The sequence below is a fragment of the Stegostoma tigrinum genome, chromosome 3 (assembly GCF_030684315.1).
Source record: "Stegostoma tigrinum isolate sSteTig4 chromosome 3, sSteTig4.hap1, whole genome shotgun sequence".
Taxonomy (NCBI): Eukaryota; Metazoa; Chordata; class Chondrichthyes; order Orectolobiformes; family Stegostomatidae; genus Stegostoma; species Stegostoma tigrinum.
The window spans coordinates 127,566,890-127,590,006 of record NC_081356.1 but is presented as its reverse complement, the minus strand read 5'-3'; the positions used below and the strand labels follow the sequence as shown (position 1 = coordinate 127,590,006).

Genomic DNA, 23,117 nt, shown 5'->3' with positions numbered 1-23,117 from the left:
TGCAGCTACAATCAAAGATCATTCAAATTCTAAAGGCAGACACTAATGACTGAACAATTAGTAGCAAGCTCCTCCCAAGTGGAGACAAGCAGGCAGACCTCTATAATTCCAAATCTAATGTTGATCTTGCTTTGGTGCACCTCCTTCTATGCATCACTCCATCTAAGCCCTCTTTGATCTGTGTGAACTTGTTTGCTATGATTTGCCTGTACTGCTCTCAAAACTTTTCACTGTACTTAGGCACATGTGACTACAATAATTCAAATCAAATCAAACATTAGTTGTACATCAAGTGGCAACATGCTTCAGCACCTGAATGATGAAACAGAATGGCAGAAGGGGATAAAAAGGGAAAAAATCTCTGCCCTCAGGATCCCGCTACCTTGTGGTATGCCCTTTCCCTTACATTCAAAGATCTGCAGATAAGGAATCGGTCTATTGAAAACCATGATGAAATTTGGTGCTGTGTATTCCACCTTCGAGCAGTGACTCCATTTCAGAAACATTCTGGAATGGCCCAAGGTCATGAAGGATGCTGTATCAATGCAAATCTTTCTTTCACTTTCTCAAACCACCGCATTTTGGCTCTGCTGCTCACTGTGATGTGCCTGACTAAACAGGAACAGTGTCTGGCACCGTCACAAGCAAGACTTGAGCTGAGGTCTCAGCCAGTCTGTTCCCATGGAAACCCTTAGCTGAATCAAAATAAACTAAAGTTATTTGGCTTTGCAGTTGCTGCTTTCCTGAAAGGCCACATGGAAGTCAAAGAAAAAGGAAAAACATAAACAAATACTATTCGCAATGTTCTGAATGGTCTCCACAACTAATATTGAGAATAACCCATAGAAGGCACCTTTGTAGAGAAATATGGTGTTTATTTGAGAATCACATCCTTCCTAAATTGTGGGGCCCAGAACTGGTTGCAACACTCCAGGCACAACTGGTATCTTATATCTGTTCAACATAACGTCCATGTTCTTGTACTCTACGTCCCTGAAAGTAAAGCCTAGGATATAATATATATGTTTTGTTAACTGCACTCCCCAACCTATCCTGCCAACATTAATTATTGTGTACATATACACCCAGGTTCCTCTGCTCCCGCATCCACTTCAGAGTTAGTTGATTCTTTCATGGGACGCGGCCATCTTTAATTTCCATTGAACTGAGCTGCTTGTTAACTGCTACCAAAAACAGTGTTAAGAGTCAACCACTGAGGCAGACGCAGCCAGACCAGAAAAGGATGGAAAGGTTTCCTTCTCTTAAGGCAATTTGTGAACTACTTGCGTCACCATGACTGGCAGCTGACTAGCACCTTCTCAAGGGCAACTCGATGATAGCCAGCCATCAAATGTCCAGGTCCCATGAATGATTAAAAAACTTTAACACATGTTCCACAAAGCACACAGGCCTCTGGATGACTAGCCTAGTGACACAATTTCACAGAGTTAGAGTCACACAGTATGGAAACAGACCTCTCGATCCAACTAGTCCATGACAAACAGGTATCCTAAAGTGAACTTGGCTCACTTGCCTGCATTTATAAGTCTCTCTTATTCATGTACGTGTCCAAACGTCTTTTAAAAGTTGTCCTCTATCACCTCCTCTGGCAGCTCATTCCATACACACACCACCCTCTGTGTGAAAAAACATCCCTCGAGTCCCTCTTAAAGCTTTCCTCTCCCATTATAAACCTATGCCCATAAACCTCATTTTATAATCTTCCTTCAGGTTCTTCCGAGTAAAATAAATCACCTCACATTTCTCCACATTGAACTGCACCGTCTACCCATGCTATGAATTTGTCTAAGTCCTCATCAAACTCCGCACTATGCACCTCACAATTCACAATAGTTTAAGTTTTGTATTGTTCAAAAATTTTGAAATTGTGTTCTGTATGCAGAGGTCCAGGTCATTTATGATTTCATGGTTACTATTACGAAGATGAGCTTTCAATTCTAGTTTTATTGTATCTAAATTTAAACTCCACCAGATGTTGATGTGGCATTTGAACCCAAGCTATCAGCTCCCTTGAAATCTGGCCTTTCTGATTACTTCCTGTACTGTTAATGATTTGGAAAGCCAACTATTTTTGTGCCTCCCCAGCAGCTTTCCATTTAAAACTATTATTTTTTCTTAAATCCACAGTGGTTGACCTCACACATCGCGATGTGAAACTCCAACTGTTACAGTTAATTGCTCTCATTTTAACCTGTCAATATCTTTACCAGAAGTTTAAGCAGCATTCTCTGTTGGGAGTGCTCAAAATTTTTAAAAGTTCCTACTGATTGAGGCAACCAGAGGACACACATTTAAATGTATCACGAAGACAATGACGAAAAGGAATAGGATTGCTTTTCGCTCCGCTGAAAGCACAGGTATCCCTGCTAGAATAACGGTGAAAGCAGTTCCCAGAAAAGTTTTCAAGAAAGGAACAGAATGTTTTGAAAAACTCAGCAGCAGGTTTATAAGAAAAGTGCAGGACACTTTGAGATGTTGGATGTGCATGAACGGACAAATGGCTGCCTTTTTCTGTTGGAACGTACTACAATTCTGCATCATTGGCTTCACGTTCAGGCTGCAGCGATCTTTCAATCTCTCTGTTACATACTGCAGCTGACGTTAGTGACCGCCTATGCCCACGATTGTGACGAGATTAGTAAAGAAGATGAGTGCCAATTGGGGCAGTGAGAGAGAGATATCAAGCAGCTGTCACTTACCAGTGCCTCAACACACAACTCTCATTCACTACTGGTTTTCCCAATTGAATTTTCTGACTTTCTTTTATCATTGCTATTGCAGTTAGGTTTCCATTTCACAAAAAAGCACCTTTGGTAGATGTGTAACTATACTACAGTGTTAATGATTAGCTATCGGTAATGGTTTTCTTTCACAATGCCTAAATGTCAGGATACAAATGCAATCGGGTGATTCAGCAACAACTTCTCAGCGTCGTGTTGCCAGCAAATGATTTTGTTAATGATTCATCAGTTCTACACCACTCTTCCTAAAACTGGCAATCCACCAGCAGATGGAAAGTCAAAGATGTGAGAATTTTTTTTTGGTGGGGGGGGTGCGAGGAGGAAGGAGATAGAAGAAAGGAACAAAAGAAAACCAAAAAGCAAAAGATAGGGGTCAGTAACTTAAAAGACGAGGGAATAAAGTGAGGAAGGAGGAAATGATAAACAAAGAATTACTCTTCTTTTCATGCCATTTACTAAGACTTTCGGGTTTAATTCACAGTGGAAAAAGTCAGGATCATGGACAAGCAAAGCTGAAACATTCTTTTAACTGGACTAATACTTCAGTGAAGATGAGATTATAGAGCAGGCAGCATGCAGTTTACATATATTCTCCCACCTCATACAGACTGCACCGAAACAAAGTGAAATGAATACCTTTCACATGGTATAGATTTGGATTCCAGTTGAACTGAAGCCATGGATGAACACGGTTGCCTGGGAGGAGGAGCGATGGGAACACCAGAATCCAAAGAAGCTGTTTTTCGATGGAGCGTTTCCAGCGCTGTCCCTTGAGCCTCAGTGTCCACAGGGCAGGACCCAGTTCTGCCGTGGCTGACACTTGAAGGGACCTCTGGACCCACAGCCCCCTGAAGCAATGTCTCTGAAGCTGCCTGTTCAGACTCTAAAGTGGGAGAAGACGGGGGCGAAGGCCGAGACTTGCGCTTCGTAGACGCACCTGAGAGGAGTTTCAGGAAACCTTTCTTCTCCTTCTGCAAAGTAACAAATAATGAAAGCTTGAAACAATAACTTTCAATTGTAACCAACATTTACATTGAACTGACAGATCTGAGATTCAGCAGAGAAAATATTGGTTAGTCAATACACAGCTAAAATAGACATTCACATTGTGTAAAGTTCTATTAAAGACCTTTCCATTAAATCACTCTTTAACTTCTTGCACTTTTCATTAATTTTCTTCTTGCACCTCTCAAAAGGTATCATCATCACAGAAGTGCCGCACAGTTCCTTGGGTATTGTTAACACTCAAACGGCCAATTGTCACATAAAAGGCCAATTGTTAGGACTGGCAGACTTTTCTTGTAAGGGGTGTCACCAATAGGACTCACCTTCACCCCCTACAAATTACATGACTAACACACGAGGCAGCTCTGGATGGCAACTGGGAGCAGGAAACCTAGTAAACTGTCTCCTGCCTAACCCAGTAAGGTACAGCTAGTTGCAGCTTTCTGGCTGGCATCAGATACCTTCTGTCTCGACCAAAATATCAGAGATTTAGCTCCTCCAGACGACTTAAAGAAATAAACCAAAGACATTTGGTAAATAAATTTTGCTAATTTGTGGGTGCCCTACTTCCTATCCTTCAGTTTAAATCGAATTGATTTCAAAACATCTTTCAACAACTCCTGATGGATAGGACACTTGTGTTGGCATCAAGTGGAAGCAGAATTAGGAGCAGCTGTGATCGTCTAACTAAACGTCAGTGTGTAGGGGCTTTTGTGATTACACGGGTGTGGGCAATGCTGGCAAGGCCAACATTTACTACCCGTTCAAAGATGCCCTGAGGCAGCAGTGACCTTCCTAACCTTTCTGGTTTTCTGATAATGCTTGGCTCACAAGTGCAATTCAGGTGTTGGCTCAGAGACAACGTGCTGACATGAATTTTTTTTTTAAAAAATCAGTCAAATCAGTGGGATTCCTTCCCAAAAAAGGACAGAAATGATATCACACCAAATCGCCGACTTCATGACCATGTTTATTAGTATCAGAGTTTTATTGCTCCGTCTTAAAAACTGGATTAAAATTCGCAAGCTACCACAATGTGATCTGAAACTATTTTCTATGCATTGGTGCAGTAGCATTTAGTGGGAACTAAACTCGACATGCTGCTTGCACAACCTTTTAATCATAATGCACCAAGGGATATTTTGACTGCAAGCTTAATGTAGAGGAATGTTTGGGAAAGGAAGTTTGGAGAGGAGGTATTGGTTAAATTAGTTAAATCTAGACAGCAAAATGAAGTTACAAACACAGTCACTCGGACAACATTGCGCTACAACTCTCACTTATCAATTAGCATGTTCCGTGGCATAGTTTGAAAATCATTGAAAGAATAAAGTTTCAATGATCATTATCATTTAACTTTCCAGCCACTTATTGGACTGTCCTTACAATTAACAGTTCCTTTCACCACTCCATTCAAACAAAGCACCTGACGGAAAACAGCTTCCAGCTTACACTGACCAGTGAGACTTGGGGTAAGATAACATATTAGTTCTTAAAAACACATTCCAGGACCAACTAGCCAAGATACACCATCAGGAAGGTGATGTGCTCTCAACAGCAGCCCTGTTCTCTTCCCCTATCCTTCCAGGCTTCGACAGACTTCGTCTGTCAAATGTTCCCATATTTCCATCTCCCTTTGCTGATATACTTTAGCCATTTATTCTGACTCTGGATCCAAAGGAAGACAGCAGCCAGAGCAGGTCATTCAAGCCTTTGATCCTGCTTCACCTTTCAATAACATGATCCTTCAAAGCCTAACCAACATCTACCAGGCACAAGCAAACTAATAGAAGACAGAGCTGGGAAAAGGGGGCATTTTCAGGATGGCAACCTGCAAATACTGGAGTGCCACAGGTGTTGGGCCATAATTATTTACAGCATATATTAATGACATGTGAGGGAAATGACAGCATTAAGCCAACTTGGATGACTCAAAAATTCAGTGGGAAGGCATGTGATAAGGATGGCACAAAAGAGTCTACAGCAAGACATAGACAGGCTAAGCGACTGGGCAAAACATTTGGCAGATAGAATATAATTTGGGAAAATGTAGGCTCTGCACTTTGAGAGTAAGAATACAGCAGCTATAATTTAAATAGAGAAAGAATGGAGACCTGAAGAGGAGTGACCAGACTTGAAATGCTGAATCTACTTTCTTCCCTCAGGAGCTGCCAGATCTACAGATACTGCTTCCCACAAGGCAGTGCATTCCAGATTCCCAATACCCTGAGTGAAGAAGGTTTTTCTGAAATCGCCTCTTAACCTCCTGCTTTACACCCTAAAATTATGACCCTATTATTGACTTTTTGACTAAGGGAAACAGCTGCTTCCTATTCCATGCCCTCAATCTCATGCATGTCTATCAGGTCCCTGCTCAGCTTTCCCTGCTTGAGAGAAAACAACCCGAGCTCATCCAGCCTTTGTTCATGGCTAACCTGCTCCAAACTGGGCAACATCCTGGTGAATCTCCACTGCAACAGATCCACCAAACTCCAGCGATATCTCATCCTTTCTGTAGTGCGGCAACCAGAACTGCAAATAGTAGTTCAGCTCTGATCAAAGTTTTGGGAAACCTGTATTTATGCGGCACCTATGTATCTGAAAATTACTTTACAACCAGTCTGGCTCCTTTTGAGGTACAGTCACTGTGGTGATGTAGGGAAATATAAAACATCTTGCACAGAGCAAGTTCTCACACACAACCTTGTAATAATAACCAGACTTTTATATTTAAGGACGTTTAAATAATGTTCAAAACCAGCTTTTCTTTGAACTTGTACACCTGGGATCTGAGGTCTGATAGGAGGCAAAATGAGACCTCAGTTTAAAATCCCACCCAAAAGTTGAGAGCTCCGACAGTGCAGCATTCCCTCAGTCCTACTTTAAAACGCCAATCTGGATTTTTGTACTGTAGTTTCCAGAGGGGGGATTTAACTCCAAACCTTCTGATTCAGAGAGGTGTGCGCTATTTACACAGCTGTGTTCAATAACAGATTTAAGAAAAAAAAACCACCTCTCTCACCTTTTCTCTGCTCTCCTTTTCAACTTTATTAGTAGTTGAGGCTGTTGCAGATGGGGTGGCAATGCCCAATGACTCCCCCTCCAGAGTGGTGGCACTGACGTTCGGAGGGGTTACCGCAGCAGTTGCCGAGGTCAGAGCGACAGTGGGTCTCGTTGCTGCAGGAGCGGTGACGACGGAGAAAGGGCTGACGACCTGCTGTGGGTGCTGCGAGGGTCCGACCTGCTGAGCAGCCACCGTGGCGGCAGGGCTGGGGGAAGCTGGGCTGTGAGCCTGGATTGGAGTCACTGCTGCAGTCGGTCTCTCCTGGCCCTGGGCTGTTGGTTGAAAAAAAAATGTCACTGCATTAATGTGACAAAATAACAAAGCAATAGCTGCGAAATTGGAGTGGGGGGTGGAAATTTAATAATGTGTGCTCAAAATTATGGAGGATTTTAACAGAGTAACTAAAGACAAACTGTTTCATTAGTCAGAGGGTCAGAAAACACAAGCCATAGGCAATTGGTAAAAGGCCAGTGAAAGGTAAAAAGCATTGATTTTAAACAGTGAGTTACAATATGGAATGTGTTGTCTGAAAGGATGGTGGAAGAATATCCATGAGAGAACTGGATAGGGTTTGAAAAAGAGAAATTTGCTGGGCAATGCGGAAAGAACAGGGAACTGAACTGAATTGGTTACCCTACCAGGCATCCTTCCCAAAGTCTGATTCTATGACAAAATTCTCAAGCAAAAATGCAACTTGGGAAAAATCCTCCGGTCAGCATCCGGATCCATAACATCAAGCCAGTAATGGAAAGACTAAATGATGAGATTAAGAGAAACTTTTTTATGTGCGTGTAGCGGGTGGCAGGGGGTAGGGATGGTTGGTAGAGGTCAGAACAAGGGAGTACAACCTTAAAATTAACATTCAGGGACGATGCTTAATTCGGAAGCTTGCAGACTTCCAAACTGTCTACTGTACAAAGCCAATAAGGCTGCCTCTACATGGATCTTTTCACAACTGAGACTGCTAAGGCTTTGATAGGTGAGGAAATAAAACCATAGGGAGAAAGGAGAGGAAATGGACTTCAGATATCAGTCCTGATTCAACAGAGTGACAGAACAGAGACTGGGGGCCCATGGTCACTGTCTAGACCTAAGTTTGTAATAGTCAACCTGCTGTGGAAAAACAACCAATTACTGGTACTTTGATTTAAAGCAAAGGCCGGAGGGAGCACATCATTCAATGTATGCTGCGAAAATACCAAGAGTTGATCAAACAAGAGAGAGTTTGCAATTTAGAAGAGCAGTGCATATTGATCCTTTTGGACACTGAATGTCACCGGTGAAGAAAATGCAAGGAGGGAAAGTCAAAGGAGGTCACTCTTGCCTTGCTACCCTACCCAACACAGCACAACCAGCAGTATGAATAAGACTGATAAACGGCCACAGTAACACTTGGCTGAACTCACCCGTCCGAACAGCGTTGCGAGCCTGGTTAACTGTCATCTGACCAGTCATATGCATCAGAACCTTGGCCTGTGGATTGGTAGCCTGTACATGGGCCACTGATATCACTGCGGGGGGGATCGGCGGGGTCGGACTGACTGGTCTGCTGAAGTCTACACCATTGCCGGGAGATTTGGGCAGGGGCGTCACTGCCGGTACAGGCACCACTGTGGTCACTCCTCGGCCAACTTGCGCTGTCACCACTACTGGCAATTTTGACTGCCCTGCAGCAGCCGGCGCCCTGCAAATAATTTCAAATTGCAAGCTGAGTACGAGAGAGAGAGAGAGACACAGAAAGACAGACAGACAGACAGAGAGGGCGCGCGTATGCGCAGGGAGGGAGAGGGAGAGGGAGAGAGAAAGCGCACGAGAGTGTATGCCTTCTGTCGGATTGATCAAGAAGCCTCCCTTTTCACAAAGGATTCTACCGATTCCTTCTGCTGAATGGTTCTTTCTTAAATTCACTGTTAGTTGAAACTGAATTAATTTAAAGAGTTGTATTATTTAATTAGCAATGCAGTTGTGAGCTAATCTGCCAATTAAGAAAAACAAATCAAGCAACATGCCAGAGCTGCTACCCTGCCAGGATCACAAATTTACAAGGTTATGTGCTGGGCAAACTGCAGCTCCAATTTCTACCCACCTGCAGAGTGGCTTTGATAAGCAAGCTGTCCATGCTACAACACATCAGACACACAGCTTTATGTCTGTCGCAGCAGCTGATCTTCAGTGAGACAAAGCTCAAAGAGGGCCAGAGGCATGTTACTGCGACAGAAACAAAGGCAATCCCCTCTTTTAAATCAGCTTCCCTCATTTTCTAGGTGTATCAAGGTACAGCAGAAGGTCCACCTGCACATTATGCAGAGCTTCCCATTGGGGTTAACTGGAATGCATGAGGGCAGACAAGTAGAGGGATGCCAAAGAGACAGAGGGAGAGACAACACAATGGCACAGAAACAAGCTTTTAAGGGTCTCTTTTAAGGGAGGGAAGAATTTTCAGAAGACAACGTCATTTATGAGGAATTTTGCAAAAGCAAAGAGGTAGGACAAAAAATCTCCCTAAGCAGGAATAAATAGGCAAAGCAGATTGATGTCTACGAATTTGCAACAAACTAATTCAAGGATTTACTGAGAATTGTTGAAAAGTGACACATTTTGTTCAAATCTTTCTTCTAGCATTCATCAATTTGCAAGCAACACATAAATCTTGCAAGTCAAAAGTTATTTTGCAAATCTCATGGAACAATCCAGAAACTGAGGGAAATCTGAAAACTTCATAATATATCAACTATCCCACTAGTCACATCTAAGATCTGAGGATGAACTGCAAATTGTGAATTCTCCATGGCAACATTTTTACCAATCCAAGTGCATTTGTCAAGAAATTAGTATTCTCTTCTTACATAGCATAAAATGCTGTTTTCCCCTTATATTGATATTTCTTATAAACCACCCTGATGAATTCAAGACAAGATATCTTCAACTGATTTGGAGAGAGGACACATAGCCCAAAACAAACTTCAAACAACATATAAACATACAAAGAATCTTTTCTCATTCGACTCTAGCCCTTAGATCACTGCCACAATGTGGGCAGGTTTTTGATATAATCCAGAACAACTTGCTTACTAATCCAACTCAGAATGGAGCAGTTTATTTGTTGGATGTTTTGCTTAACAATTTCATAGAATATCAACTATTTTGAACTAGATTCAGACTTACTGACCTTGTTACAGGAGCCATATAGTTCCCAGGAAAAACACCGATTTTGCCTGTGTGCATAGATGTTCCCTTGAACCATCCATCTTGACAGCGTTCAAGCACAAGAAATATCTCTCCCTTTCGCAATTCAAGCTCATCTTCTTTGCGGGGAGTGTACGGATATAAAGCAACGTACCTAAAGAAATAGGTAAATGATCAACAACTTTGACCAATTATAGTAGCCTGGAAACTGGCAAAACAATGGCTGAATCCAAACTTTGTATCATTTAATACTGAAATATACAAAATGTTTTTGCATTTATTCACCTCTAAAACTGATTTGGAGACATCTAGCTTCCCCAGGAAGTGACGCACATCAAGCATGCACTGTGTTTTGTATTAAGGAGACACTTTAATTCGAACACTAGGAATGCAATGTAAGGCTGTCCTGACCAACAAACTTGCAGGTCAGCAATGGGGTGAAGAATTTGCTGTAATCAACATATTACTGGAAAAATAAACCAGGATGTGATCCACTTATGATCGTGTTCAAAGCTAAGACCATATGCATGAGATAGTCACAACATTTCTAAGACTCCATGACTCTCAGAATCTTACAATTGGGTGAAAATCATAAGACAATTCAGCCCATTGAGTCTGCTCTGCCATTCAATCATGGATGATAAGTTTCTCAACCCCATTCTCCCACTTCCTCCCATATAACCTTTGGTTTCCCTTCAGAATCAAGAACCAATCTATCTCAGTCTTAAACACATTCCACAGCCTTCTGTTGCAATGAATTCCATAGATGCACTGCCCGCTAGCTGAACATATTTCTCCCTACCTCCATCCTGAAGGGTCTTCCCTTTACTTTAAGGCTGTGCTGTCAGGTCCTGGTCCCTGCTGCCATTGAGAACATCTTCCCAACATCCACTCTGACCAGGCCATTCAGTATTCTGCAAGTTTCAATTAAAGCCGCATCCACCACTGCCAGCCGCACCCCTCCACCCTCACCATCCTTCTAAACTCCATTGAGTATAGACCCAGAGTCCTCAAACATTCCTCATATGTTGCGCCTTTAATTCCTGGGATCATTTTTGTGAACCTCCCCCAGACCCAGTCCAGGGCCAGTACATCCTTCCTGAGGTATGGGGCCCTCAACGGGGCTGAGATGATTACCTTTTTGAGGGATTTTAAGTTGAACAAGAAAAAGGGCAGTATGTTTGCAAATGCATATCCCTTAGGCATCTTGTCAGAGAATAGGCTAGCTCACCCTATCCACTGTAATCAGAGTTCATTATGGGTTTTTGAGATGATGAATGGATCAGATTTGCATAATCTCACAGCTATAGCAAAGCTGTTGTTAAACTTGAAAGGGTTCAGACAATATTTAGAAGGGTGTTGCCAAGTTTGGAAGGTTTCAGCTACAGATAAAGGCTGAATAGGCAGGAAGCATCAGAGACTGAAGGGTGACCTCAAAGGTTCATAAAATCATGAAAAGCCAAGCTCTTTTTCCACAGGTAGGGGAGTTCAAAACTAGAGGATGTATGTTTAAGGAGAGAGGGGAAAGATTTAAAGGGACCTAAAGGGCAATTTCTTCACACAGAGGATGTTGCATGTACAGAACGAGCTGAGAGAGAAAGTGGTGGATGCTGGTACAACTACAACATTTAAAAGACATCTGGATGGGCGTACGAATAGGAAGAGTTTAACAGAGATATGGGCCAAATGCTGGCAAATGGGACTAGATTAATTTAGGATATCTGGTCAGCAAGGAAAAGTGGATTGAAGGGTCTGTTTCTGTGCTGTACATCTTTACGATTCTCAATAAATTCAATAGTGAAGTCAGAAGATCTTTTTTACTTAGACTGGTTGGAAAGTGCTTGAGGCAAATAGCATAACTGTATTTCACATGACTTGATTAAGTGCACGAGGGAGAAATATACAGAAGGATTTGGTGAAATAAGAGTGAAATAAAGTAGTCTGTAAGAGAACACTCAAATGGAACATAAAGATGAAGACAGTCCAGTGGGATGGATGGTTCACTGCTATGTTGTAAATTCCATAATTTATTGGGGATTCCTGCCAATTCCACAACAAGAAATTGTTGGAGTTTTAAACAAGTAAAGAGTTCATTCAATAGAGTGTACGCAACACCACAATGCTGAGAGCTCAACATTATTTCGTTTAAGCAACTCTTCCTGAGGTTTCTCTCTGCCTGGTTATGTTCTATAATGACAAAGTAAACTACAAATCTTGTCATTAAGAATGTCCATCTCAATATGGAAACTTCAAAGCAACTTGCTCTGAAAATCCCGCTCACATTTTGACAGCTGTGACAAATTACACCACAGCAGCTGAGACAATCCACAACATTCTGGATCAGCCAAACTGCAACATTTGAAAGAAAAGTTAACTTGCTCCATGTCCCCAGTGTTAATGGATCTTTTGAAAAAAAATTCCAGGATGTGAATCCAGATCTTGGCCTAAAACTAATTGTGGGTTATACTCTACCTGTACACCAAAGTTCACTGAAACACATCCACTAGTTTTCAAGATTAATTGTTTACAAATTAACACAAGGGAGAAAAACATCATTACCATCCACTTTCAATGGTGGAACTAAAAATAAAAGTCTGCTATTTGGAAATGCAACAGCAAATTTCTCGACAGGAGGCAACTAGCAGGAGGTTAGCGACATCAATAATAACATTCATTCATCTTACATATTTGGTCGTGCCTGAGGCCTTGGATATGCCACCTGGTCTGCTGGTGCCAATGCTGGCCGTGGAGCAGTAGATGCTGAGGTGGTAACGACAGCATTCGAATGTGGTGGTGGTGGTAGTGGTGGGTGATTCTCCTGCAGAAACACAAGACGAGCGTTAGGGCTGGATACCGACGCAGGTCAGAAACAGATTACTACAATATGCCAAAGTTTACGCTCAACAAAAATCTCTGCTACTTAGTTCAATACAGGAACATGCTTCCTTCCATTCTGTCTCACACACTTAACTAGCTTTTCCTTGAATGCAATTAGGGTTTCCTTTTGAAAAATGTTTGTGGTTCCACTATCAATTCACAGACCTGAACAGATTGGTTAGTACCTACTTAAGACTTGCATCAAGTTTTGGAAACCTTATCTCCGTGTACCCTAGCAAAAGTTTTTCCAAAGTTTTGAGCACCTCTATGAGCCCAACTACCGGCCTCCTCTGTTCTAGAACAGCTACAACAAACCAGATCTGAAGCAATCACAATTTGATGGGAGAGGCTTGGGTGACTCTCACATCTTTTTCTGGTCCTTCTCTACATGTTTATCCCTGAATTGGGTAGACAATATTTATCTGTGATTTTTCATGCATGTCTGTTTTGGAGAAGAAAGCTATGGAGGCAGTATGTGCAGGTTTTAGTCTGGCAGGATAGAACAGATTGAAAGTACACCAGTTTTGACCTTCTGCTGTTTTTCTTGGAAACAAAGAAATTTCACAGCACAGGGTAATTAGCTCATTTTGTCTATGTTCTCTTATTCTGCCTTTCCAAAACTGACTTAATTTTCATTCTCTGGCATTCTTGATCTCACTTGGAAACTGAATGATCATGGGCTGTGAGCAAAGGGGAGCAGGGAGTGATGGGCAAATGTTGTGACTGTGTGTGCAATGCCAAGACAGGTGCCACATGATAGGTCTCTGTGTACTCAGCCTCATACTGAATGTTCCAGCAACTCATTAAAAGGCGCTCACCATGAGAAATTAAGCTTAATTTTCTAACATAAATACTTCTCAGTGCAACATGTTCAAGAACATTTAGAGAGCAGTTTACAGACGTACATTTTCTTTAAAAAAAAGAACAACAAAACGTAATAGTCCACTGTTGGCCACTGGTTTGCTGTTATATCTTCCAGGTCTTGGAGGTAATTTAGCTGCTTTTCACCCAGAATTGCAGCCTCCTTTCCAAACGTTAAAGCAGAAGATAAAAAATGAATATCCTTTGACGCATTCTCCTCTAAAAGAGATTCACATGTAATTTTACTGAGCCTGAGAACCCCATTGCTACACTGATCATTTAGGTCACATCCTACTTCAGTCACAATACTGTTTAAAATCCTGAATGCTGCCAAGCTTTTAACAAATGCACATTCTTATACTGAAGTTTCCTATGAATTAAATTTTTAAAGAGTGCTGAATTTTGTATCAGTGAAAAATGAACTCCTGAAGTACATTTGGGAGAATTAATGACATATTTTCCATTTATTCCTCCTGTCTCCCGAGGAAATCATGAGAGGAACCACCTCTCCATGTCTATTAACCATTCCTCGAAGTCTTCTCTGCACCAACTCTAAGGCCTTGAAATATTTCAAAAAGTCTGTTGTCCAGAGATGAACAAAATACTCCAGCTGAGAGCTAACAGTGATTTTAAAGATGTTGCACAACTTTGTTCATACAGGAACAGAGTACAAAATAGGAAAGGCAACGGTCCCATAGGTTTATCATATTAAACAGTTTTTTTTTCCAATTTGTCCTGCCACCTTCAAATATTCCCCTGTACCTTTCTGTTCATGCACCTTTGAATGGTGCCATTTAGTTCAGAATGCTTTTCCTCATGCTTTATACCAAAACGGATCACATCACCCTACTCTGCATAAAATTTCATCTGCAACACATGTCTATTTCACCAGTAGATTGTTCTATAGTGTATTGCTACACAGCCCAGTGCACACTACATTTCCAAGTATGCACCATCTGTAAGCTTTGAAATAATGCCTCATACATCCAACAGAACATTCCTAATCGTTGTATTGAACATGCACCTATCCGAACTCCATTTTCTCCCCCTTGGTCCAGGTGGTCAAAAAGGCATACGGCATGCTTTCCTTCATTCGGCGAGGTATTGAGTACAAGAGTTGGCAGATCATGTTGCAGTTGTATAGGACTTTGGTTCGGCCACATTTGGAGTACCGTGTGCAGTTCTGGTCACCACATTACCAAAAGGGGGATTCGGAGGAGGCCCTGGAGGGCCCCCTGGAACCTGCAGGCGGGAAGCAGGAAACAACGTGCCCCCAACCTGACCCAGAGCTGGACTCTCCTGCCTCCGGACCCCCCGATGTGGGCATGCTACCTGGAAGGCAGCACGGACGGATGGATGTGGATGCTTTGGAGAGGGAGCAGAGGAGGTTCACTAGGATGTTGCCTGGTATGGAGGGTGCTAGCTATGAAGAGAGGTTGAGTAGATTAGGATTATTTTCACTAGAAAGTCAGAGATTGAGGGGGGACCTGATTGAGGTCTACAAAATCATGAGGGGTATAGACAGGGTGGATATCAAAAAGCTTCCCCCACCCCCCAACAAGAGTGGGGGACTCAATTACTAGGGGTCATGAGTTCAAAGTGAGAGGAGAAAAGTTTAAGGGAGATATGCGTAGAAAGTTCTTTACACAGAGGGTGGTGGGTGCCTGGAACGCGTTGCCAGTGGATTTGGTAGACACAGACACGTTAGCGTCTTTTAAGATATATTTGGACAGGTACATGGATGGGCAGGGAGCAAATAGACACAGACCGTTGGAAAATAGATGACAGGTTAGACAGAGGATCTTGATCGGCGCAGGTTTGGAGGGCCAAAGGGCCTGTTCCTGTGCTGTAGGTTTCTTTGTTCTTTGAACTCCCTACCTACGCCCGAGACACCACCCATGCCGTCCACCTCCTTCAGAACTTCCAATTCCCCAGCCCCCAACACCTAATTTTCACCATGGATGTCCAGTCCCTACACACCTGCATTCCCCATGCAGATGGCCTAAAGGGCCTCCGCTTCTTCCTGTCCCGCAGGTCCGACCAGTCCCCCTCATCCTCATCCTCAACAACTTCTCTTTTCGATTCCTCCCACTTCCTACAGACAAAGGGGGTGGTCATGGGTACCCGCATAGGGCCAAGCGATGCCTACCTCTTCGTAGGTTACGTGGAACAGTCCCTCTTCCGTACCTACACAGGCCCTAAACCCCACCTCTTCCTCCGTTACATTGACTGCCGCCTCGTGCTCCCAAGAGGAGCTCAAACAGTTCATCCACTTCACCAACACCTTCCACCCCAACATCAAGTTCACCTGGACCATCTCCAATACATCCTTCACCTTCCTGGACACCTCTGTTTCCATCTCAGGCAACCACCTAGAAACTGATATCCATTTCAAGCTCGCCGACTCCCACATCTACCTAGAACACCACTCCTCCCACCCACCTTCCTGCAAAAATTCCATCCCCTATTCCCAATTCCTTTGCCTCCGCAGCATCTGCACCCAGAATGAGGCATTCCACTCCTGTACATCCCAGCTGTCCTCTTTCTTCAAGGACCGCAACTTCACCCCCGCAGTGGTTGAGAATGCCCTTGACTGTGTCTCCAGCATTTCCCACAACTTATCACTCACACCCGGTCCCCGCAGTAACAGCCAAATGAGAACCCCCCTCGTCCTCACATACCACCCCACCAACCTCCGCATACAACACATCATCCTCCGACACTTTTGCCATCTACAATCTGACCCCACCACCAAAGACATTTTTCCATCCCCACCCTTGTCGGCCTTCCGAAGGGACCACTGTCTCCTTGATTCCCTTGTCCGCTCCACACTCCCTTCCAATCCCACCACACCTGACACTTTCTCCTGCAACCGCAGGAAGTGCTACATTTGACCCCACACCACCTCCCTCACCCCCATCCCAGGCCCCAAGAAGACTTTCCACATCAAGCAGATGTTCACCTGCACATCTGCCAATGTGGTATACTGCATCTGCTGTACCCATTGTGGCTACCTCTACATTGGGGAAACCAAGCAGAGGCTTGGGGACCACTTTGCAGAACACCTATGCTCGGTTTGCAATAAACAACTGCACTTCCCAGTCATGAAGCATTTCAACTCCCCCTCCCATTCCTTAGACGATATGTCCATCATGGGCCTCCTGCAGTGCCACAATGATGCCACCCGTAGGTTGCAGTAACAGCAACTCATTCCACCTGGGAACCCTGCAGCCCAATGGTATCAAGGTGGATTTCACAAGCTTCAAAATCTCCCCTCCCCCAACTGCATCCCAAAACTAGCCCAGCTCGTCCCCGCCTCCCTAACCTGTTCTTCCTCTCACCTATCCCCTCCTCCCACCTCAAGCCACACCTCCATTTCCCACCTACTACCCTCAACCCACCCCCTTGACTTGTCTGTCCTCCCCAGACTGACCTATCTCCTCCCTACCTCCCCACCTACACACCTCTACAGGCTCCATCCCCACCCCCTTTAACTTGTCTGTCTCCTCTCCACTTATCTTCTCCTCTATCCATCTTTGATCCGCCTTCCCCTCTCTCCCTATTTATTTCAGAGCCCTCTCCCCCTCCCCCTTTTCTGATGAAGGGTCGAGGTCCGAAACATCAGCTTCTGTGTTCCAAGATGCTGCTTGGCCTGCTGTGTTCATCCAGCTCCACACTTTGTTACCTCCACTGTAACCTGTCCTGGCTCACAAGCACATTCTGAACTTTTTTCTAAAACTATTGTCCCTATCTTTTGAGTTTTGTGGGTTTTATTTTTGCTTATAAATCTATTGATTAATACAGAACCACATGGCTTTTTTAATTCTACATTACAGATCATCCACACTGCTTTCATTAAGTTGGTCTGTTATTCCAAAGATCTTAGTTGGAAAAATTGAATTTTGCTTCAATAAATCCACCCTGACTTCAACATTCAGAAAAGTATGAATTACTAAATTAAGATTGTTCCAGGCTGTTGTAATTTCCCCACCACTAACATTAAGCTGATTGGCCACAGCTGCCAGGTTTATCCTTCTCTTTTCAAGCAATATTTATAAATTAGCGAGGAATTGGACTCTCATTTTGGTTAAATTGGAGAGGAAAGGCAAGTTTCCTTCCCGGAATGACACCAGTCAGCCAATTTTTAACAATACCAGCTTTTACCAATACTTGATTTATTAACGTCAATTCACATTCTCAAATTATTTAACCTGTTTTTAAATTATTTACCTAGTCTTCTGGAATATCAAAATAAAACAAAGAACTGCAGATACCAGAAATATGAAACAAGAATAGAAAATGCTGGAATGGCTCTGAGGAAGGGTCACTGGGCCTAAAACATCAACTCTTTCTCTGTACAGATGCTACCAGAACTGCCAAGTTTTCCAGTAACATCTGACTTGGCTTCTGAAATACCAATCCACTAAGTTTTAATGTCACTGAAACGTGTTGAAAATGTAATGTATTATAATGTCAGTTCAGTCAAAGAGTTGTGGAAGTAAAAGTGAGACGCTTATGACCTTTAAAGCAATAGACGACTGTGTGGAACATGCAAGCGTCCTCCAGTCAAGTTCATCATTGCAGAGATTTCAGATTTACTCAATTATCCCAGTTGCTAACATCAGTATTATTAACATGAGTAAAAATGTAAGCCAATGCAACAAAATATTTTGCCTTAAAGTGTAACCTAATGCACATTCAAATTCAAATGTTCCACACCCAACAGACAAGGATGAAACCTATCCATTCCCCACCTGGCAGCAGGCTTTGATATGCAACAAAGTGAAAGCCATGACACACTGATCACAATGCGTCGCCCATCATTGTCCCTTTCAATGCCTCTATTTACATGCTGAAGGCTTTGAAGTTACGCCTTCGTGAAGGTCAGCAATCAGACCTGAATAATGGTGACTCATGAATAGCTGCAATCTTTTGTCATGTCACTTTGTCTACATGAATGAAGCTCTTTTAATAAGAATAGTTCAGTTATTGTTGCTGATTAATGTAACCACTTGCTGATAAATCACAAATTTCCATCTCCACTCCAGCTCTGTACACTGACGCTCCTGGGAAATCTGACACACTAATATAAAAGAATGCACACACACCACCAAATTACCTTGCAGGAAACACAGGGCCAGGCATGAATGTGTCAACTGTAACCTTTAAACATTGCAAAGAATTCAAATTACAAAGATATGAAATTAACAGGTAGGAAAAGGCCAGCTGGGTCAATTAGCCTGCCCCACACTGTTATGGTTGGAGCATCACAACTAAATACTTCTTCCCTTCCACCCACACAGCACCCCACTGCCACTCAATCTCCTGGGACTTCAGAAACAAAAAACAGGTGGGAAAATTGCTCTTCAATTTCCTCAACAATCAAACCATCCAGGAGAAACCACAAACTTTTAATATTCTCACGCCAGCGAAGTATAAAGCTACGTGATGTAGGTATTTTGTTTACGGTCCCCACTTCCTGCATTATTTGACAGCAACCAAAATCAGACACCATGTCAATTGATATACACATTTGATCAAGCAGGTATTCTGCACCCAAAGACACTTAAGCTAAAAAAACTTGAAAGGGACATGTTAGTTTTACGTTGAGGCCTGTATTAAAAATCTCCCTCAACTTTGCACTGTTGCCAGTCTGATCACCCACACTATCCTTTTACTGCTGTTCTGAAATAGGCTACAGAAGTCGTCAAGTCCAATAAATTGATTCACCCAGGACTTCAGCACTGTCAATTTGTCTTGTAAAATGTTTGTTTGAAAAATTAATCTTATGGACAGAAGTATATCTGAACTGAGATGCTGTTAGAATCTCCAAGTTCCTGCAGGAGAGGAACCTGTGTTAATCAATAAATTGTCACTTTATTGAAGTATCAGTCGGAACGTACCTTGCATTCATTTGTGGCTTTCATTCAGCAACAACAATTTTTGCTACTGTTGGCTGCCAACATTACCCAATGCCAGTGTTGATTCTTGGCATCAAGAGATGTCTGACAACAAGGCACCTGGAACTCCAGACTGGGCAATCTCAGAATTCTAGTTCCTTAAGCTTTCTGTCCAAGTCGACTGGGTCAGGAAATAGAGCACAGTCTTACTGGTGTGCTTCACAAACCATATGTACATTTGACATGGATGGATCACCTTCTTGCCATGACTATAATCTGCCATTTTTGACCTAACTCCGATGATTCTACAACACCGTGTCTTTAATTATAGGCTAAAACAGCGCACTACATGTTTAACTGGCCAATGGTGAAGGTTTGCATAAATTCAAAATCAATTAACTCTTGCACTTGATATTGTATTTATAAAATCTAAACTGCATTTGCTGCCCATCTCAAATTGTCTTTGAAGATCAGGAGGAATGACAGATTTCCTCACCTACAGGATAATAGTACACCAATTAGACTAGCTTTTTAAAAAATTCCAGATTTTTGTTTCAATTTCACCATCTGTCATGGTGGGATTCAAGCCCACCAATAGCCTAGGGCTCTGGATTACTAGTCAAATGGTATAACACCTAATAATAACAGCTCCCCTTCATGTTCTATCACTTTGTAATAAATCCCAACGATACCGCACAAGGGGCAACTCTTTGGCCTATCCTGGCTCTTTGGTGGAGTTTCCCTGCACATCCTACACTGCTTGGTAATTTAACCTCCTGAAAGAATTCATCCAATTCCCTTTTGGAAGTTAATTACCAATATGTCAAGCTGTAGACATGCTTGCCGAGCTGCTGGGTTCAGTCGCAAATGTTTCATCGCCCTGCTAGTTAACGCCAGTGAACCTCTGGTGAAACCACGGTGTTCTATCCCGCTGGTTATTTATATGCCTCAGTTTGGTGCGGTGGATGGTACCAATTCAGTTCTGTTTCTCTGTGGTTTGTACACTGGGTCTAACTCAATGTGTTTGTTTGTGGAGTTCCGGTTGGGATACTCGGCCTCCAGGAAATCCCTGGCGTATCTCCATTTGGCTTGTGAGATTATTGATGTGTTGTCCCAGTCGAATTTGTGTTCCTCATTGTCTGTGTGTAGTGAGACAAGTGAGAATTGGTCATGTCTCTTGGTGGCTAGTTGGTGTTGGTGTCAGGTTTCTACCAGTTTGACCTATGTAGTGTTTCTCATAGTCCTTGCATGATATTTTGTATATTAGGTTTGGTTTTAGGCATGGGATCCTTTACATCTATAGTAGCTGTCGTAGGATGGTTGTTGGTTTATGGGCCACCCTATACTGTAAGGGTCTAAGTGATCTTGTGGTCATCTCTGAAACGTCCTTAATGTATGGGAGGATGATTAGCGAGTCTGGTCGTGTTGCGTCTTCCTGTTTTTTGGGTACCCACTCCTTTTGAAGACTCCATATAGGTGCTCCTGTTCTGCTTTGCATCATTCTGGGTTGCTGCAATGTGTTGCGGCTCACTTAAATAGTGTCATGATGCGCTCTGTTTGTGGGTGTTGGGGTGGTGGCTAATGTATTTGAGTATCTGGTCCGTATGTATGGTCTTTCTACATACACTAGTCCGGAGCTCCCCATCGTTCTTGCGTTCTGCCTTTATGTCTCAGAAGGGTAATTGGTTGTTGTTCTCTTCTTCTTTTGTGAATTTTATCTCAGTGAAGATGTTGTTTATGCGTCGATGGGTTTATTCCAGTTTTGAGTTTAATAATCATGAAGGTGTCATTTACATATTGGAGCCAAAGTCTGGGTTGTATAGTGGGGAGCGCTGTCCATTTTAACCTTTGCAAAACTGCTTCCGCAATCAGTCCTGATAGCAGGGATCCCACTGGTGGCTTCATTGATTTGTTTGTATGTGCCGTGGTGGAAGGTGAAGTGGGTTGCGAGGCACAGATCGAGTAGTTTCATGGTGGTGTCCTTATTGATGTTGTTAGTGTCCTGGGTACCTGCCTACTTGATTCGTCCAGCAGTGTGGCAATTGTTTCTTTGGCTAAGTCGATGTTTATGGATGCACACAGTACTCTTAACCCCTTGTGCTGTGAGCCAGCAGTGGTCGCCACTGAGCCATCCTGTTAAGCAGTCCCACCTACCATCCACCATCCCCACCAGCCCCCAGCCCCCAGCCCCCAGCCCCCAAAATGTCCAGATTAAAACAGGTTGCTATGTATAGGACTTTTTTTTGTGCCATTTCTGTTTGCCAAATCATCTGCACATTTAGGGAGTCAGGTGTAAGTTGAAAAGGAGAGAGTTTAAAAAATGTTTCAGGCTAACATTATGACCATGAAGTTCTGAGAAGTGTCACCGGACCCAAAACGTTACCTGATTTTTTTTTTCTTCACAGATGCTGCCAGACCTGCTGAGTTTTTCCAGCAATTTCTGTATGTGTAGTCACAATTCCTCACTGTACTTTGCCATGAAGTGCCATGCAAAAGCATGGAGTTCAGACAGAAATAAAAAATGACTGAGGCCTTTCAAATGATGTGTCAAGCTAAATGCTTCTGCCTTTGTCTGTTACTGAGAATGGGAAGAATTTCTGATTCTCCATATGCAATTCAAACACCATGTGAAAAAGCAAATTCTGGCAACTAATTCCTACATTACAACTAACACGAAGTTAGGGAACATAGTCACGCAGACAAACTATTATCCTGGCACTTCAAACACAATTGCAAAAGCAATTTAAATTAGATCTTGCCTTCCCAGCAATTCTCAGGAGCAGTGACAAGTCTGTCACTTCAAGCACCGTCATTTTTCTCCCACTTCAGTTGCTGCAATGCTTCAGCCCTATTTACCCACAGACACCATGACAGGCAACTAGTGAGAAGGTTTCAATTTAATACCTTTTCTCAACGATATATGTTTAAACCTGACAGATTTCAGAATACTTGCTGTCTAATTAGGTAACCTTTAATCAGGCCATGCTTGTTAAAAACACCTGGGAGTCTCGCTGATCAGCTGACTGCAGCTTATCATTAGAAAGCTGGAGCATTAACTGTAAGCACAGAGGATGTAATCTAGTTAAATATTTATCCTCCTTCTTCAGTGAGTGCTGGCAGCTGGTGACTGATTCACATGACTCTCCACTCTGCCTACTCCAAAAGCTGTTTATGCTTAGCTGAATCTTTCAGTCAACGGTAATTTAAATTCAAGCTGAAACTCAAAAATTTTACTTTAGAAAGAGGTGTGAAATAAACTAATTAGGGCCTAATTTGAGGCAAGATTCTTCAGCACATCTGAAGGCAGAGGAGATAGAAGGCCATAGGAACAGAAAAAGGAAAGTAGAAATAAAAATCAAGGGCCAAGGGTATGCTGAGTACGAGAGGGAATGATAGGAAATGTATAAAAGTAAATCAGGAATTTAGATTAAGAAAGCAAACAGCAAAGTTATAAATCTGGAA

General features: G+C 42.7%; 1 protein-coding gene across 5 annotated transcripts in view; it reads right to left on the bottom strand.

Moving 5' to 3' along the window:
• The window catches only part of sh3rf1 (SH3 domain containing ring finger 1), a 149,040-nt gene that overhangs the window by 6,648 nt on the left and 119,275 nt on the right, over positions 1 to 23,117 (bottom strand). For all 5 annotated transcript variants that reach the window (XM_048528191.2, XM_048528195.2, XM_048528193.2 and 2 more), the window contains 5 exons: positions 12,702 to 12,835; positions 10,001 to 10,171; positions 8,238 to 8,515; positions 6,790 to 7,103; positions 3,399 to 3,733 (listed from right to left, as the gene is read on the bottom strand). In XM_048528191.2, the coding sequence (XP_048384148.2) occupies positions 3,399 to 3,733; positions 6,790 to 7,103; positions 8,238 to 8,515; positions 10,001 to 10,171; positions 12,702 to 12,835 (1,232 nt within the window). The remainder of the gene's footprint in view (positions 1 to 3,398; positions 3,734 to 6,789; positions 7,104 to 8,237; positions 8,516 to 10,000; positions 10,172 to 12,701; positions 12,836 to 23,117) is intronic.